At 38.5% G+C, this 20,345-nt stretch overlaps 1 protein-coding gene across 1 annotated transcript; it reads right to left on the bottom strand.

Moving 5' to 3' along the window:
• Positions 1 to 17,346: 17,346 nt before the first annotated feature.
• Positions 17,347 to 18,825, bottom strand: TMEM200A (transmembrane protein 200A; the record flags this gene model as incomplete). The annotated part of the gene is made up of 1 exon (XM_080341671.1): positions 17,347 to 18,825. Exon 1 carries the CDS (start codon positions 18,820 to 18,822, stop codon positions 17,347 to 17,349), a length of 1,476 nt encoding a protein of 491 aa, XP_080197797.1. The 5' UTR covers positions 18,823 to 18,825.
• Positions 18,826 to 20,345: the final 1,520 nt, after the last annotated feature.

The following is a 20,345-nucleotide window of genomic DNA, read 5'->3' as shown; positions in this document are numbered from 1 at the left end:
GTATGTACTTCATTTCTGGAAGCAGATTGTAAAATTAAAGCTGAAAACTTTGGAAAAGAAAATGGAAAATTACTTAAATCCTACCAGGAAGCGTGTTGTAAATGTTTGTATGTGTACAGGGCTTTTGGTGGGAGGGAAAGGAGGAGTTATGCTTTAGCATAGCTCTTCGTGATAGAAAATTAGCATAAGATTTGCTTTTCCTGTTGCATTTTTATCATCCAAGAACTGAAAAAAATTAATAGATATGTCATTTCAGCTCTTTAAGTGGAACTGTGCTGAAAAAATACTAAAGGGAAAATTGATCCCATGTAAGCAATCATGCAAGAAATAAAAAGAAAAACATTAAATGCTCTGCATGTGCAGTGAGACAGCTCAGATATCAGCCTTTCATTGTGATTTTTTCCTTCCACAGAAATGCATCATTCACTGTTCTCAGCAAAGACCAGCACTGCATTATAATGAATATCAATTTGATGAAAAATTAAACTGAAGACAGAATTCAACTGCCTGCTTCACCTGATGGGAGGTGCTCACCCTGGGACATGCCTAACAGGATTCCGCTCCTCATACAACCACCTCGACAGCAATGCCTGCACCCTCCAAAACAATATGAAACTGCAGAAGATTTCGACCTGTGAAGCACTTCTGCAGGTGAACAAGTCATCTTTTAACATCAGCACATTTAAGTATTTATTTGACCTGAGGCAAAACATGAAGTTGTATCTATCTCCCTCATCCTTGCCTTTTGGAAATAGAAGAGAGTTGGGCAAAATTTCTCATGCAAAGTCTTGTGCAAGGCTTACCTTCCAGGACTAATGTTTAGACCAGCAGTATGCTCCTCTTTGAAGAAAGAACTCAAATAATTGGACAACTTCACCTCACTTTCAAGTTTGTTTCAAGTGTGGTTGATACATGAGTATATGTTTACATGGAAGAGGAAGGAAACGTTTTCAAACGGTTTCAAACTCCTTTGCATAACTAATAAGTTGCAATAGTTTTGTATGACAGTGTACATTAACAAACTTCTGTAGCTATCAGTAAGAGCTATTGATTCAAGATTAAATGACAAACTTGTACATGCTTGTCAGGAAAAGTAACCCTCAAATTTGTCTTTTCTAACCCCTGTGGACCATTTGAGAGATGATGGACAGAATTATTGGTCAGTTGAGATCCAAGTAATTTTCATTATAATTTACTCCCACATCTCAGCACTCTTTATGACAGAGCCATGTTTGGGGGCATTAGAAGAAATGAAAGTCAGATTGAATGCTACTAATAAGGGAATGTTGTCAGAGTGCTAACAATGCAGTAATGGCACAGATCATCCAGATAAATGAATAACATTAATGGCTTGCTTTTTCTTTTAATTGCTTTTTCTTTTACTGAAAGATTGAGGTTCTGCTTCCCTTCCAGATCTTTTCACAAGTAATTAGTGGGTGCAAACTTCTGTCAGAAGTGAATATTTTTGCATAGTCCTCAAACCAAAGTAGGCAACAGAACATTAGGTCTGGCATTTCTAATTACGACTCTAATTATATGAAACGTTTTTGCCCAAAACAGCAAGAAACAGTTCCTACTGCTTAATGGGAGTGGAGCTCTCACCAGTCAACACTCTAGTACAGTATTCATCTATGTAAAAGTCAATTGCTGCACACTACCAACTGCCAACTGTTACCCACATGTAGCTTGAGTGGCAACATCCATCCAGCAGTCTATGATATTTCCAGCTTTCTTTAAAATTCTGCCTCAGCATGGTGCTTTTCTTTTTCTAATAAGTACATTATCAACAATAAACTAATATCAGAAGCAACAGGGAATCGCGGCTGTAAGCCAGTGTGTTCCAGTGTTCTTCATACTACCGCCAATGCAACTCTCTCAGTTCTATATCACTTTATTACTATTTCTGCATCTTACAGTCTGTGAGGTCACTGGTAGCTGATATTGTTCACAGATAATTAATATGTAGCATTACTTGCTAATGCAAAATCTTTTACACAGATGAAAGGAAGAAGAATGAAACTAAACTAAACAAATACTCAGAACACAAAGCTAGGACACCCAAAGACAGAATAATTTGTGCCGTATGGGCAGGAAGGAGACCAGGGCAGTTTTCTCATGCTGAATTCTTCTCCATATTGTATTGACTCCTCTAACTTTCTGTCTCCTCCAGGACAGAAAAACATTGTCAACTGCTATCATAACCATGGTTTCCTCCACTTTTTCTATTGGTTTGGTTTGATTCTTGTTTGGTTTTAGATGTAAAACAATCTGTGAGTTCACGTGAGTAGAAGACAAAAAAAAAAGGGCGAACATTTCCCAGCAAAACCAGCTTTCTATCTTTGGGAAATGGCAAACAGCTGGCCAGGAAAGAAATGTATCTTCCCAGGACAGTAGCCTCCATAGCATCTAGCAGTGATGGGTAGAATTTTATGCTCTTCATGAACAATGTTTGGATGTACATGAACTACATCATGCTACATGTGCATAAGGAGATAAGACCATACTCTTGCCTAGGTGGTTGCACCAGCCTGTAATTTCTGTAAGGTATAGACCAAACCAATTCTTGCAAAGTGCAGAAGTGTTGTTAATACTGTCTTTACTGTAAACAGGCATCCCAGATAAAGTCAGAGGGAATCTTCCTGCCTGCTGATGCAGAGCTTATGCTCAAATTCTGGAGCACAACTCAAATAGCAAAATTTTACCAAGACTTAATTTTTTTAAGGTATTTAGGTGTCCTTCTCCCACTGCTGCCTTGAAAAAAAAACACAGAGAACAGTGTAGATTTGGCTTCACCCATATAAAGGCAATTTTGATTCCTGTGCTTATATGACATCAGATCTGTGGGCACATTTCCAGTGGTATGTCTGTAATTTCCAGCTGTATTCCCAGAGGCTCAGTACTGTAGAAAGGCTTCTGATAAAAAATGCTGATAAAACAGAAAAGATTCCATTGCAGTTGTGTTGTAGCACTTCCACATCAAACATCTTTCCATGTGCTAAGAACAGATCTCAGGCCTCTGCTGGGAATAACAAAAGTATAGCCCCTAGTCTTTGTCTTACCAGCATAAATTTGTGTCTGAGCCACTGACATTCTCATGTTCACAAAGGCTGCAAAAGTGGTGCAAAATGTTCCTTTGTTTGAGAAAACGCAGAGAAAGAAAGGAATAACACTTTTTTTTTTCCTTGTTGCTTGAGATTAAGGGTAAGGATGCTATAGATGCTGACTAGTCATAGTTAGGAAAATTGGCAGAGTCCTCGCTATTAGATAGCAGATCAGCACATGCATCCAGCTAAGCTACAAGGTCATTGATGGAGAAGCACACACAAACATTGAAGAAGAGCAGTGAGAGGGAGCCTGCGAGAAAGGAACCCAGCAGCTCCATTCCCAGAGAATGAGGCATTTCACCACGGGAACGGCTGATCAATATGCCATCAGTCAGCTAATTGTATGATTCCTTACCCAGATCTCAAAAATGACCTTTTAAATAGATTTCTGCTTTGACTGACAGCCTGAAGCTGGTTTCTCCCCACTTAAGGATCTTACCAGAATTCCTCACTTTCCTTACTCATGAGAACAAGTTGTCAAAGGCATGCACATGCTTAACAAAAACTGCCCCTTTTAGCTGGTTAAAGCATTCTTTCTCTTCACCTTTTAATCTTCCATTTATTGAAAACATAATAATTATGGTCCACCCTCATGACTTTTGCTTCTCCATCCTGCAGGAGAATCAGCCCCAGGCAGGTGACTGCTTGCAGGGAACACATCCATGGAGCGGTTCACCTTTGGGTTCTCCAAGGGCATATATATCGTGGAGGGTTCTGCCATGCAGGAAAGCAGCCCCCATTCTGTGCCTTGCATTGGCATGTGTTTGCTGTTATATCCCCCAGCTAATGACAGTAGACTCCTTCTGTAAATGGTGTTTTCTTGCATTTTGCATTTGCAGGGGAAATCAAAATACAAATTCACTTATCCTGTAAGGAATGCTTCTTACATAAGAACCATTCTTTCCAATCCTGGTTGCCTCAAGAGTCAGCACATACGCAATCCTCTCTGCCCCAGGGTCTCTCAACTATTTTTACCATTTACTTGATGTCTCCCCATCCACGGGGGGTGAAAGCTCGGCTGCAGCCGGCAAGGCGGGATGGCACTGTGTGTGGGTTAGAATGTATATTTAGCTGTCAAGCAGCAGATGTTTAGGAGCCACCCTGTCTGTCAAGTGCAAAGGAGGGACAGGTTTCAGGGTAGTACAGGCAGAAATCGCAGTGAATCCATCTGTTTAAGGGTGCTTATTCCACTCACATCAGCCTCCAGCCACCAGCACCAGCTAAAGCAAACATTTGACTGGAACAGAAGCAGAACAAAGCCCTTTGTTTCCTCAAGATGCAGTCCCTTTGCAGGCTGGCATGCTTGTGTATATCTGGTGTGTGCATCAAGAATGCATTATGGCAGCCTCCAAGGGTCACACATCTAGTCCCAGGCAGAATTTACCCCACAAAATCTTATAGGCATATGAGTCCACATGGTCCCTGCAGGTTCCTGCATACCAGGTAGTGTTAAACCAAATACTGAGCCACTTTGTTTGAAAACCTGGTGAGCCAAGGGTCTGTAGATACTTAAATATTTCTGCTGATCTTTGGAGGCATGCAGATAGAGCTACACCTGGGAGGCAAATGCTTTTCACTCTTCCTAGCTCACAAGTCGAATGATCTCTTCTCACCTTGCTTTGTTTCAAAAGAGAGGTTCAATAAATAAGGGATCAAGAAGTCAATGGAATTGAATTACAAAACCTTATGCATCTAGGAAATTGTCAGCTTTCACCTTCTTCTGTTCAGCAGCTCTGTGCTTTGACCTGGCACTCACTGAATTAAATAGTTCTTAGTACAGGTATCCTTTCCTGTCAAATCTTGTCATCAGTCACATCAGAATAAAGAACCAGATCATTCAGAAATCCAATCCTGAAATAAATATAGTGCCATGAGAAACATCACTTTTTTTCTCTGTCTCTACACAAAAGCATAGAAAGTACAGTTTGAAATTGAGTTTTCTGTTCTTTTCTGCTCTTTCTTCCATGTTCCCTTGTAAAGGCACTAAAGCAGAAAAAGGCAAGAACTGGGGGAAAAGGTATTATAGTAGGAATCTCTTCACATACACCTGCAGTTGTGTGGTTAATTTAGGGGGTATAAACTCATCTACCCAGTCAGACATTATGCATCCCACTTATCAGTTCCATGTGCAGCCACGGGACAGAGATTCAGACTCACTTTTGGGACACCCATAACATTTTCCACATCAGATAATGTTTTCTTTAGGTCCACACAGCTCTGCAAGGAATTCCCTGTTTCTTCAAGGAGTCAACCTCCTGAAGCAGACCTCTTATAGCTAGCCCAAATTATCTCCAGAGCCAGTTCTTCAAAACTGGGCTAAGTCCAAAAAAAATCAACAGACTCCCTTTAAAAATTTTCAGATGTTCTACAAATCTCTTCTTAAATTTGCAAGTTTAAGCTTTTCCATCATTTTCTGATTCTGAGTATCCAGAATATCCTCAAGTCACACTTGCAGAAGTTTCTGCAGGACAGAGGGTTAAGAATGGAGGAGTTTGTTTCCTCCTCCAGTGAGAACATATATTGCCATAAATCACAAGAAAATTAGTCTCTTGAATATTGCAGGGTTTACAATCAAACCATGACAATTGGCAATATGGTAAGAAAAGTTACAGCAGACAATTATTTGGCTCTTGTTACTTTTCAGGGCTCTTTCCAGTGGCCCTTGACCCCTTCACTTCCCAAAATACTCGATTTCCAACTCTCTACTGGGTCACTGGCTTTGGCAGAGTCCCTTTAGCTCAGTTCTGGGCCAGCTTGTACTGCTCCTGTGGAGAGCCACTCCTCTCTCAGCTTTCCTGCTTGCTCAACAACCTGTCCAGTTTGTTGTCACCAGACTCCTACCCAGTTCATAATCTAGGGCAGCCAAGACCTCAGGCACTTTTGCTATCTCTAGGCCTGAAAATGCCTGCTGATGCTGATTTTTTCAGGCTAAGCTTCTGCAATAATCTGTTGTAGCTTTGCTTATTCCCCAGGCTTTCTGCCTGGATGGGGGAACTGTAGATCTGAAGCTCGGGTTTAGGTTGCAGAACCGAAGCAACAGCATGTGGAGCTTCAGGAAACATTAGACAAACTGAGTGGTGGGTGATTTCCTGTATGCAAGACTTTGAGACAAACCAAACCAACAACTATTTGGACAAATATGCCTATCAGGCACTTCTTCCTTAAAGCCTGTTTTTGGTGTCCAAAGCATAGATCCATTTGTCATTGCTGTGTGGCCCTGGGCTTCTGTGATACAAGGGTCACAAGGAAGGCTATCTTACCTTGCTTTTTGTGGTTTTGTTTGTTGTTTGGTGGTGGTTGTGATATTTGTTTGTTTGGGTTTTTTTCTCAGTTGCCTGTTTTCTCTCTTGAGAGATGCCAGCTATCTTTCAGTGGAAAAAATGGACATTTTCTCCAGTCAGTCAATCTGTCTTTCCATTACTTCAGATCCATTCTGGCAATTTTCCCTCCATTTTCCTTGGCACTCTCGTCACACAACAAGCTCCTCACTTCTCAGCTGGCTGCCACAGCACTTCATAGACAGCTCTGTTAGTCACCTGCTATGGCATTTATAGAAAAATGTATATTGAACTAGGCAAATGTATTGGTTGAAGTGAAGAACAGGTTGTGAGAGACCAGAGGAACACAGCTCCTGTGCCTCTTTACAAAGGGAAAGAAAAACAAAGAATTGCTAATTGTCCCTTTATTTAACAGCTTTGCATGGAGCAAGAATTAGAAAATCACCATTATTCTCTTCTCTTTCAAAATAAGCATTTTCACAGAAACTTTTACTTTTCAGTTATTCCATTTTTGAGATTTTTATCATTTATTTCACTTACTTTCACTCTTATTCAACACTTTATTATTCTCTCATTTCCATCCACAGAGCAAAGAAGAAGAAACATGTCACATGTTTGATCTTTCTTATATTTATAAGCAAGACTTGATGGTGAAATTGAGGTCAAATTATGGCCCCTGCCCTGCACTGTCTGCACTCTCTATGGAGGAGAGAAGGCTGTTCTGTGGCCACCTTCCTCATGACTATTACTGAGTTTTGGGTTGGATTTTTCTTTCAGGAAATCAGTTAGTGCCAGGAAGGTAACTAAAAGGAACCTGAACACTAAGCAAAACACCTTCCATCTCACACACAATATTTAAACTGAGCAAAAGTAAAACAGATTAAAATTAACCGAAGGAACTTCTGTCTTATTAATCTCAACTGTGAGCAGTGACCTATTGTGAGCACATAAGGTTTCTTTTTGTGGCTGCTTTAGAAACATTCCCAATAACATCAGTTCTTGGTTATATGAGTGTTCACAGTAATACAGTTCTGTGAACCCAGCAGAAACTGTTGCATTTAACTTTCTGTAGGTGCTCTGAAGCCATATCTCTTCCTTTGCTCATTCCTCTAAGAGCAAAATGAACTTATGTTTGGGATTCTACAAAGAGATTTTTAACAGGGACTATGTTGTTCTCCAGCATTCAATGGCTTTGGTGGCACCTTCGAGCTAAGGAAATCTCTAGCTTGAGGCTCATAATCTAAGTGTTGTAAGGTGCAGGCTGTGAAGGATAAGCAGAGATCCTGCAACTGAGGTAGAATGGCATAGAAAAAAGCAACTTAGCCGTCGCTTGCAATGGAAAGGCTGCAGGAAAGAAATAGTCTGTAGAGATATGAAGAAGACAGCAAATATTAGAAATATAAAGAAAACTCCAGTATCTGCATAAAGCAATGCTGGAATGTGAGGTGCACTGTCTAACAGGAAGTGATGTTAGCTAAAAATGACACAAAACCTTTTTTTTCCACCCCTCTTTTTGAATCTGTATGTGGGTGAAATGAGGAAACTTTTAATGGGAAAATATTTAATGGAGAAAACAGAGTGGATGTAGACTCTTCACTGTGTGAAGCAGCACATCAGGCACACTAGGCTGAGTTTTATTCCATGACCCTGATTTTGCTGCATTCTCTTAAGTACTCAGTAAATCCTTTCTCTCCATGAGGAGCTAAAGATGCTGCTCTTCCTCCTGAAAACAGCCACAGTTTGAAAAGGATGGACAAAGTCAGGAGGAAAAGTCAGTTAATTTAAGTGTAGAAATTGGAATGGCAAGTGGCTGAAATAGGAAGGATTTGGACAGTCTGCTGGGCAAAATGATTCCCTCTCATTTTCTTATCTGTTAAAGCCAGCATTCATTGTGACAGACAACACAGATTGGTGACAGGTCTAAGAGAAAAAGCAATATAAACCTTAATTCCTACCATCAGAAAATTGAATTTTTGTTACTATAACTGGTTAAATTTCTGCTATATCCAACCACATACATGCTGTGGATGTTCATATACTTTTCAATATGTTATTTATGTTCCTTGGAGAAAGCAAATGTTGTTTTCCTTTCAGATAATGTTACAGCAGTTATATATGTCCTTTGTCACTATTACTTGTGTAGGAGAAAAAACAGATGGTTCCTCCTTACTGAAAAAGGCAAATACTCCATTCTGAGCTTTAGGATGATGCCCACAGGCTTGAGTAACGAAAGAATCCTGAAGGAAATTATTGTAAATTGAACTATGCTGATTCAAAGAGAGAGACAAGCTTAAGTGGAAACTTAATGATAATTTCAGGGTCTGGATCCTGCTTGTCCTTGATTGCCTTTTCTGATACTGTTCAGCTTTTCCCATGTTATTAGCTAGAAGTCTGGAAACTGACATTTTCATCCATTCTACTAGACACTAAGCATCATTTTAAAACAGCTGAATCCTTTGTAGTATCAGCTACTGGATTTGCAGCAGATATGGCTGCCTACGTGAAGATCTGTACCCAATGCTTATGCAACCCTTACTATCCAAGAAAAACAAGCACTGAATAGGAGCTTCTTCCACCTCAGCAAAATTCCCAATGTACCTAATGTTATGAAGATAATGAAATGTTATTATCCTTTAGAGTTTGGCAGCATATATGAAATAATGAAGGAGTCTTCAATCTGTTTTAGACTCTTTCTTATCACACTGATATTATCGCTAACTTTAGTTATTAAGTTTTTTTCCTACTATTTAAGAGGCATTTAAAAAAAAAAAATCAGTTGCCTTTATATTCTGAGAATACTTTCTTTTAAATAGAACAGATGCCTTTTGATGGATAGATATGGAGAAGCCTGCAGTTTTTATAAAGAGATACTGCCATTCTTACTCTTCTGATGAGCTCCAAAAACCTAAAAAAGAAATAAATTTCAGATAGTTGTGTGCAGCAAAGAGTTGGCTAGGACACATTTCTACAATTCCTTCTGCTCTATAAACAAAAAAAAGAAGTAAAATCCTTATTTCAAACTTGTCCATATAATTTATCCACTGTCTAAAATGGCATGCATCTCATTCTGTCAGCTGGTGATATTTATGTCTTTCCACTGTACTCGGTCTATTCAGAGTTCATTCAGGATTGTGGTTTTTGACAAGAGGCGAGAGTCTTTCAAAACCATTTTCATTCACTTTCTACAGGTTCTGTGACAGACCTTCATCACAGAGAAGCTGGTCTTGAAAGCTATTTAATTTTTATTCCTGTATGACATCATCTGCTTCTACACCCTGGAAAAAGTAAGGCAAAAGACTACACTAGCTTAAGAGGAGAAATGAGAAAAGGCAATGAAAAACATGACCACATTTGTCCTCCAAGTGTGTACAGTTTTAAATTGACTTATAATTTACATTTTTATACTAGCAGACACTGTTACTCATTCAGGAAGAAAGCCACCTATAGACACTAAAAGCTGAACTCTTCACTAAACCAGGCCCTGGGCTGTTCAGGAGGATATTCAGGTAAACAAATTTGCAGGTTATAGTTGAGTTGAGCTTTCTGGATGCCTAGAAATGCTCCATCCTCCTCATAGCACTCAAGCTGGATGATCTTCAGTAGCTGCAGAGAATCTATCAGCTTCAGTAGACCAAATTTCCCCTTTCAAGAAAGTCAGTACCAGGGCTCAGGTTGGTGCAAAAGGAATTGTGGTTTTTGGATTGTTGAAAATTGTCATTCGAAGTAGATTAGGGAGTAGCAATCCATCCTTTATGTTGGCAGACAACTTCTAGTCATGTTACACCAATCATGAGACCAGAGAATAAAGCGTCACTCTAAAGGGGTGTAGGTGCAACTCTAAACTTCAGAGAGTTCTGAATGATTTCCAGAAATGTCCTACCTGCAAAAGGAAAATGCAGAGTAAAATGAAGTATGAAGGAAAGGTATTAAAACTTTGCAAAACTGCGTATAGGTAACAGTGAGATAATATCAATCTTACAAGAAAGAAAACACTCATTTAAAAAGTCAGTGGACAAGAAAGAAGGTATATTTTCTTCCTTAGAAGAATAATCAGGACTGTTTTCTGTGGCAATAAGCAAGAGTCCTCCATTTCAATGTTAGTTATAAGGCATACAGATTTAGAAAGTACAGTTTAAAGTGAACCTAATGTCCATTTTATTAATTTCTAACCCCTCCTAATCTGTTGTATTCACCTGACTCCTCTACAAAAGAACCAAAGGGTACTGCCATTTAATTAAGTTATACGTCTAATCCTCTTCTGAGCCCCCATGAAGAGATAATAAAGAACCCTTTTTTTTTTTTTTTTTCCCTGGGGATAATCCAATATGCTCACATCATATATCAGAGTGCTTCCTGCCTGTTAAAATGATAATGAATTCTCTACAGGTTCAAGATGAGTTTAACTATATTATACCCTCTGTGTGATAGCATTTGATGTTCTCCATGTTCTTCATTCATATATTTTTGTTTGCATTCATTGAGACCCTTGAAAAACTAGTGACTGCAATAAGACAGTAAATACAACAAATCTGAGCAACATTCAAGGTGGAATAGAACTTGCCTATGATTATTTCTGAAAAATGCTAAGAAATGCACCCTGGAAATGTTATGACTATACTAAGGAAACTATAGAGGTTAATAGTGAAAATATTATATTCTGTTAAATCTATTCCATAAAGTCCACACAACAGTGTTACATTCCCATCTTAGATACTCAGTTTTGGCTCACTGTTTCCAGAATTATTTTGCACAGATATTTAAGACAGACAAGATAAGTAGCTAGAAGGCACAGGAATAGTTTTCCCTGTGATGACTGAATTAAAAAGCAGAACTATATTGATAATTGCTAACCAAGTTAAATATTGTCTTTACCTTGAATTTTTACCTTTGCCTTGTAGAAGACTTAATTTCCCAGAAAAAGAAACAAAAAAGACTGTGAACAAATGGTGATTGTGACAACTGAGCAGAAATATCCATAGACAGAAGATGCAACAGATGTCTACCGCAAACAATTGCTGTAGCAAGTACCAACTGCCTTTTGTTAAGCACCGCATGTGCTGCAGACAAGATGCTTCTAGAAACTCAAGTGCTCATCCAATTAAGTTTAAACAAAAAGGATAAACTACAGTGGGTCTTCAAGATAAGTGTTGATTTCAGTTAAACAAATTTTGATAATTTCAGAAGAAAAGTTTTTATTGAAACCAGTCGGACAAGAAGGCTGGTGATTTGACTCCCAGGTAAGGCAGAGGGGTTTTTTAAACCAACAGCACACAGATGTGTATCCTGATTGTAGGAAGCTTCTGGAGACAATTCAAGACCAGGCTGGATTAATGACAGCCTCACCAAAATGACACCAAAAAACCACCACAAGCAAGGAAATACAGTGGGGCAACATACGTAACAGAGCAGACAGTGAGTGTGTGAACATGCTACAATGCACAAAGTGTTACATCCAGCTACCCTGTACCCCAATTTAACATTAAACAAACCCCCAAAACCACTGAAAGAGACAGGTTCATTCCAGATTAAGCCAACATACAAAGTGAATACTTTGCCTCATTCTTCAGCTAGATTAATTGTATTAGAAAAGGGCGAAAGGCAAGGAGACTAATAGCAAAAAAAAAAAGATGTGGGAATGGGAGTGTCGAAAGGAGAGACAGAAAATTGTGGAAAATTGAAGAAAGTGTGAAAATTGAAGCTGTGTAAATCCTCACCTGTGAGAAAGCTTAATGCAAGCCCTGGATGCTCTTACGGTGTGGGGACACATGATCTCTATCACACTAGTCTGCAAAAATTGGCACATGAAACACATCGTAGGTAAGAATTTCAATACATCTACTGATCTGACAGAGAGAGGGAAGGCAATGTGCATTAAATAATAGTAATTTTTTTAACTCTGTTTATGAAATGCCTGCAAAAAGGAAAGGAGGAGTTATCTATCCACTCTCATGCCTGCTAATATGATCCAGGTAGTACAGAACACTTCAGAAAAAAAAAATAAAAATCAAGGAACAAAAGACGAGAATGAAAATGGGAAATAGGATAAGATGCTGAGCTGATGTGCTGAAGACAGATGATAACACGCTAAACTGATATCTCTTTTTGAAGTAATAATTTTCTAGACAAAGTATGCAGTGGATCTCATCTGCTTTTCATTCAGCAATGCATTTGGTACAGTAGCACATCTGAAATTATTAGAAAAGCTGGATAAGAGAATTAGGAGAAGTACTGTGCTCAGTATGAACCATCAAATGAGGAGGTGACAAGTTGTGCTGGTAGGGGATGTGTAAGGTTTCAGGGAGGTCATTAATGGAGTTTTTCAAGGACATGACAGGGAACTAATCTTATCAAATAGCATTTATTAATGAATTTAAGAATAAGGTACATTTGTGCTAATGTAATTCTCAGAAGTCACTAAGGATGTAGCTAAACCAGCAGATTTTTCCAGGTTGATAGTGTTCCTTTGAAACAGATCTCTGAGTTGGCCTCAGGCACCATACTTCAGTTCTTGTCAAAGAGCAATATCATAGCACACATTGGACTCCTTTCAGAGGGAAAAAAAACAGGGGGAAATGTCCTCCAGGAGCATATAACACATTCCAGTTGCCAATGGATGTTCAATCCAACAGTCCCAGGCAGGACCCAGTTTGACGTAAACTCCTGAAATGCACCTGGTACGAACAGTGGGTCCTCAACACCAAGCACAGACCTAGAATGGGTAAGTATTATCAATACGGAAGAGATTAGAAGGAAAACTGAATTGTCTTTTAATTAGCTGGAATTAAATGGAATTTAATATTGAAATTGAAAAAAATATGTAATTAGAGACCAAACCAAATACAATATTCCCTACAATGTAGGAACCTATTCTGAGAACAAAAAGATCTAAGTGCTACACCTGTTGTACAGTGAGTCTGTACTCTGAGCAGCCACAGTGATGAAATTATTTAAAAATACAAAACTCACCCCCTCAGAAATATCTATATATTTACTTTCCTGGTTCATTTTTCTAATAGGAGAGCAGTTGGCTATTGCAATTAAATTAAAGGGCTGATAAGAATTTCAGACTGATAAGAGAAATCTATTTATTGGCAAGTCATAACCAAGCGACAGGATTTTGCAAAAACAATATTAGTAAACTGAAGGGCTTAGTGGGATTCAGAAATAAATTAGATGTTTCTCTGACTGTCATCCTGAATAATTACACTAGCTGGCATAAAAACAGATAAGGGACAACAATGGTTTTATGATTCTTTCTATAGACAATTCACAGTGATGATCGTAAATTACTCTTCTCTAAAGCTTTATTGATTTGAATTAGAACCAAGACAACAGATTAGACATAGTGCTTTTCATTTAATACCGTGGGTTCTTATATTTCAATTTGAAAAAGCTATTCTAAAACAAAATTATTTTAACTATCAAATTTCCATTCTTTAAAAGACTTGGGGTTGTACTTCTGTCAACTGTCATTCAGATAAGTCATATCATTAAAAACTGGGCTTTACTGAATGCATAAAATACTCCAGTCTAATTTGAAATACTGAGTCCTAGAGTATGAAACAACTCAAAATTGCCATACATAGAATATTGATGAAAGGGTTCATAAATGTGACCTGAAAGTTAAACATGTGATAACCACAATCAATTTGCTTCTGATTTTAATTTTAAAAGGTTTAAAAAGAGGGCATGAACTTGCCCTTGTGTAGCTAAATCATACTAATTGAAGTGTTCCTAAATTATAACAGACCATTTATTCCATTTACATTCTCATATGCACACAGTCTTTCTAAAAGATTTCTACTTGTTCATCATAAAGTCACAATTGGTAGGAAAATTAACAAAAAAGAAGGTAGTGCTGGGACGATGAAGGCAGAAGTTCCCAGAAAGGGTCAGAAAAAGGCTCATAGAAATAATTTAAGAATGTACAACTAAAGCAATCCAGGAACTCTACAAGCTGCCTGAAAAGCTTTTCAGAGAGAAAACTGCTGCTGTAGGTTAAAACTATTTCCCAATTTTCACTTAGCAGAAACTCAAGGACTAGTAAAGGTGTGTTTTAAGGATAAGTAAAATCAGTTCTAAGTCTGGGAAAGGCACTCTGACATGGTTGCAAAGAATTATTTAACTGTCTGATATGAGATGACAGACATAGATGCCAACCTCCATAACTGGCAGCCTCACCAATTCTGCTCAGTTAAAACATTAAATTTCACTTTCTTTCAAAACCAGAGAGGTAATGCCAGCTCGCCTTGCCATCCTTTACACAGCTCAGGCGTCAGAGTAGCCATCGGGGTGGGTAACACCATGTCAAAGTCCTTTTTCAGCTGAGAACACCTGTGACAACACCTTCCCATCCATGAAAGCACAGGCCACGGAGCAGCTGGAGCATGTGCTGGTCCCTCTGGCTGAGCCCTGCGCTGCTCTGCGAGGAGGGGTTCGGTTCGCTGGCTTGCAGGGAGAGCAAAGTGAGCTCCCCAGGGAAGTGGTTAAAATACCAACCTGGCACGAATCCAGTCCCTGTTTCAAGGGTTTTATTCAGCGACTGTTTCAAAATACAGAAGCCATCCTGGAAGAGACAATGTAACTCAGCATTTCGCTCTGTCCCTGCAGTTACACCCTTTGTTTCCTGATGAAACTTGCCCAATAAATGAGCAGTGAAACAGCCTTGGGTAGTGGGGAGGGACAGATCATAACATCAGTCTAACCCATTGGTAGTGATTAAGATGCTTACCTGAGAGGGAGAAAATGTATATTTTTTAATAGTCTTAGGCAGAAGAAGGACCAAACTCATTGACTGCACAATCTAAACTCTTTCTTTTTGGAGTTATCACATACAAAGGAAGCAGTAGCATAACATTTCTTCTGGCTAGATATAAGGTTTAGCTTCTTGCTCTATGAGAAGCCTTGTGGTGTACACTTAAAAACAGTCTTTTAAGCTACGATTTAAGGTAGCTATTAAAGGAAATAGAAGCCTTCATCATTCATGTCTTTAACAGGTGTTCTCCACTTTTATAAGAATACTTACCACCAAACTAAAAAGAACAGGATGTTCTTTTTACACAAAATTTCCTTATAGCAAAACTACTTTGAATATATTTCACATTACATGAAAAAAATACTCAGCCTTTGCACATGTAGGGATGCTACTGAAATCAATTAGTCATAACCAAACATCTAGTGGCAGGCTAATATATTAAGCACAATGTTATATACAATGTTAGGTACCAAATTATACTCTGATATGCAAGATTTGAGATCATAGAGGAAAAAGAGGTCTTACAATGGATGTATGTAGATAGACATTTTATTTTATTTCGAAAAATAGCAAATGTCTTAAGAACACAAACCAGAAAGTTATTAAAAGCTTCATAGCAAAATATTTAGCCAACTCTGTTACAATATATAGGCTTGAGGTTCTAACAGTTAACACCATGCCTCAATTCACTGAGCAAGTACTGCTCTGGACACAAAAACATTGCGCAGTTGAAATATGGAGCTGAATGTTAAAAAAAAAGAGGGTATTTTTATCTTTGATCTTTCATAATCAAAGTAATTGAAGAACAATGACACTTTAACAGGTTTGATTCTTTTTGGGAAAAGTCGTCAAAATAATTCCTGAGTATTTAGGATAAGTGAATGCATCAAAAATGACCAATTAAGGCCAACATCCGGCTGGGTGAGCCTTGCAGCTTGACGTGACGCTCTCCAGCATGGCTGTGTCATGGCAGAATCGCACCCTAAATACCTTCATGAAATACATAAAAACTTTCTGGTGTGCACATTCAAATTCTCATTTTCTTTAGCAATACCCTACAACTGTCAACTGTGAAGCTTGCTTTGCTGAGAAAAACATTGGTTTAAATGTCACTTCCTTTTGCAAAATCTTGTAATGCAAATTGCCACAGCTAAGCCTCCAGTGAATCATCACACCAATAATTATTTGAAATATAGAAATAAAAATTTAGGCAACGGGCTTTCATACTATGTTGGTATACGTATTGAATTGTATGCTTTGTATCAGCATTTTGAACACAGAGACCTGCTTATTTAGCATCTTGTTATTGTAATGAGAGGCAATATATTCATTATTCTCTTCAGATGCATGTCACAATATCATCTTATTATACACCATGTTTCTAAAATCCTGTTGGCATTCAGCAGGTTTCTATGATTATAATTTAATCTGTATATTTTGTTTTTAAAACTGCTGCCAATCAAAGTGGTTGAGAGAACTATTCCCAGAAGAATTTTCAGATTTCTCACTTTATATGTTTACCCAGAACTACAGGATTAAATTACAATGGATGTAGAAAGATTATTGTATAAAGCATAGTTAATAATTCACAACACTGGTATTCAACTTGACCAATTACAATGAATTCACAAAAATGGTTTCAATTATACCCACTCTTTTCTATCCACTCACCCCAATACGCAAACAGGTTTCTCACAATGACAATGGCAAGACTGCAGTTACCGAGATGTACCATAAGTGAATGAAAACACCTAGGATAAAGGCCTGGATTTGATAATTCCAGTATGTGCTCCTGATCACTTCCCATTCTAGACCGCAAGTACTGTTTTTAGAGTCTTACAGTCATTAAATAAACATACCTAACAGGTAAATGGAGCTTTTTTCCTAATGCAGGCTTCTGGAGTCAAATTGATAAAAAGCAACATGCTTATATAGAACAAAAGAAATAATGACTTGGGGAAAATTGCAATCAGTTGTACCAAAACTCTGTGAGCAATGACAATGTACAGTATTGCAGCTGTATGCTACTAAGACAAAAAACTTTTGGCATTACAAAGATGAAGTTCTCTGTTCACACAAGCCAATTTTAATGGGCTATTAAGCATTTGGTTAAAAACGGGCTTGTACCAGTCTCACTCAAGAAGAAACACTTGTCAAAATGTTCTTTTAAAAAATACTGTATGACATCTTCTAAATTGCAATTTAAAGATTAAAATCTTGTTTCAGAAGTTCCTCGCTTCAGGTTGTTACTCAAAAACTCATCATGTTCAAAACTCAAATTATTATGAGATCTTGATATCATAAGAAGCTTCTCCTTATTAGTAAAGTCTTTCTTGACTGCTGCCTGTGGCACAAGTAACCTGTCCATTGGGTCCTCTTTGTTTTCTAGTTTCATGTACCCCTTACTGTTGCTCCGATCCAGTCTGGGCCAGCTGGGGTGTTTCCTTTGTTCCGCTTGGACAGTGAGCGTAGATGGACCTCTGTCCAAGTCCAGGGACTTTGAGTGTGAAGACAGAAGATGCAAAGATGTGTTGGACCCAAACTGCTTCCTGGCAGCACCAGGGGATAAAAGCTTCCCCGTGCTTGGTCCAAGAGTCATAGAAAACTTGAACTGATCAGATGGCGTGTCCACAAATGAATTGTGTCGTGGTAGCATGGCAGCGGCTGGTCTGTAGGATTCATTTGTGTCTGTTAGTGGAATGGCCAGAGAATCCATCGACAGATTTCTAGACCGACTCCTAGTGATCTCTGAGTCCTCAGTTATGTTGTCTATACTGGGCTCATCAATAACACAGTTATTCAGTTTAATTACTGGCAGTGTGAAAGCACTAATGGAAGATGACACAATGGATTTTGTTTCACACTTTATAGAGCTAGTGTTTTTGTCATCTGAAGCCTTGCTGGAGTGAGGGTAAAGTCCAAAGCCTGAGCTAGATTGCTCAGTCAGCAGAGGTGGCAGGAGACTACCAGCAGTCCTGTCTTCATTTAGGGTAACCTCATCTTCTTCGGCAGAACTATCCATTCTAAAATTGCTTTTGAAGCCAGAGAAAGGCGCCACAGTGTTCGCAGCCAGCCGTGATGCACACGAGCTCTGGCTGTGCCTGAGTTCTCCTTCTCCCAACAAGCCAGTGAAGGCACCGCTCAGCTGCTTTTGTTCCTTGATCCTCAGGGTGTGGATGTCTATTACAGTGGAGTAGATGTCTCTCATGTGTATTATTTTTGTCTCCTTGTCACGGTTTTCATGCAGAATGGCATTTGCGCAAATAAAAATGAAGATTCCAATGCCCATAGTAAAAGGGCCCAACATTTTCATCTTATCCGAGTGCATGTGCTGTTCAAAGAAGCGAAGCAAAATACTTCCTTGGCTTCTCAAGACTTGGGTTTCATTTACAGACAGGTTATCTTCAGGTCCTAAAAGCTGTTCCTTTTGGGGCCAGTATCCAAGGATGGCCATTGCAATTCCCAAGAATGCGATAAGCACTCCCAAAACAAGGAAGAATCCCGATGGAGAATAGAGCCGGATTTTGCCCCTGACAATTACTACATCTGCCCTGGGCCGGCGTCTAACTGGTTTCTTCTCCTCAGAAGCTGGTGCTGCGGCAAGATTTATATGTTGCTGAGATCTGGCAGAGTCTTGCCTTTTTAAGGCAGCCAGTCCTGTTATGACTCCTCCGGTTGCTATCATAATTCTATATGGTGTCCTGGAAGAAAAAAAGCAGAAATACTGAGGCAAGCAAAGGTTCTGTCTGCAAATACAAATAACACTTTGTTAATCTGTAGATATTTCTTGATAATCAGACTATTCATGACTTTATAAAAACTACTATATCTTAATCCAGTTATGACATAGTAGCAGTTTTGAGATTCACATGGCATCTTAAAAAAATTTTCCAGAAGTCTTTTATCACTGTAAATATAGGTAATAAATCTTTCATCAGTGATACAGACAGTAGCAGAAAGCTAGTGCACTTAGTGGTGATATATCAGGATTAAAGATTAAAATATTCAAAAGTCTTAACAGATGATTTATCTCTGGACTGGTCTGCAGGAAAATCAATAATATATTATTACCTTGTATGCGTTTTGGATCATTTTAGCACTTTAGCTAGTAGATCTTTTAAAAACTTCTATGACACACAACGACTATGAATACAGATCATTCTACATATCCCTTTTAAGAGCTCTTTCCTAACAGATTTCAGCTTATATTAATACATATTTATGGCATCATTGAAAGAAGCTTTTATTAAGCCCATTCAGATCATCTGAGTCTCAACTACAGAATCATTCTGTCTTTCCTAATAAAGCTGATCCTCTTCTATGCATATCTAGCTCTTTTCTTCCCCCTTGATGGTTCCTCACAGACTACAAATCAAGCAGCTCAGTTTTGTTTACCAGATAGGAAATCTTCATAAATTTCAAGTTCATCAATTCAAAGCCTTACCACTATATGAGGAAATTCTTATCATTGTAAACTTTGGTACCTGGCTGTCTGTTACATGAGAAACATTAACCAGCATGGGTTTAAAATAGAAAAACATGTTTGATAGTTTTTTTGAGTAACAAGTGGAACAACACAGTTCAGCATAATTGGATTTTATTTTACAAGACATCTTATAATCAGACTCAGTAAGAATTTCTGGGCTTAATTAATGAATATTAGAATGAATACTAGATAATATTATAGAGTAAAATTAAGACAGTATAAGCCAGGTATGAAAAATTATGTTCTCTTTGGTGGCCTTACTAGGCTCAGAGATAATGAAAAGCTGGCAGTCTGTTGCACAGGAAAAGGCTCCATGTCAAAGCTGGGGGTGGTTTAACGAGGAGACAAAGCTAAAGTCGGACTGGGTGAATAATGCGAGACGCTGAAAATCAGAGGAAAACAAACTGGTGACTGCTTGTAATTTACAGGCAGTAATTTTCGTCAGAACTCTTAAAATATTGATATTTTAAAAAAAATCTTAGCAGTGCACCCCTAGGGAAAAGAGAAGATCAGATCCATCACAGTATGAGAAACAGACACTCTGTATTTGGACACTATCATAGATTTCCAACACTGCAAGTGGGTGTCACATCCGAAATGTCTCCAACCCACCAACCCATCAATTATGAACTTTATTATTAAATTAAGAAGGAATTTGACAGAGGTGGCCAAGTGGAAGGACTAATCCAGGAAAAAAATATGTACCCAGTGTTCATTATTAT

Source organism: Nesoenas mayeri, assembly GCF_963082525.1.
Source record: "Nesoenas mayeri genome assembly, chromosome: 3".
Lineage (NCBI taxonomy): Eukaryota > Metazoa > Chordata > Aves > Columbiformes > Columbidae > Nesoenas > Nesoenas mayeri.
The sequence above is the reverse complement of the archived record's forward strand: the minus strand, read 5'-3'. Positions and strand labels throughout refer to the sequence as shown.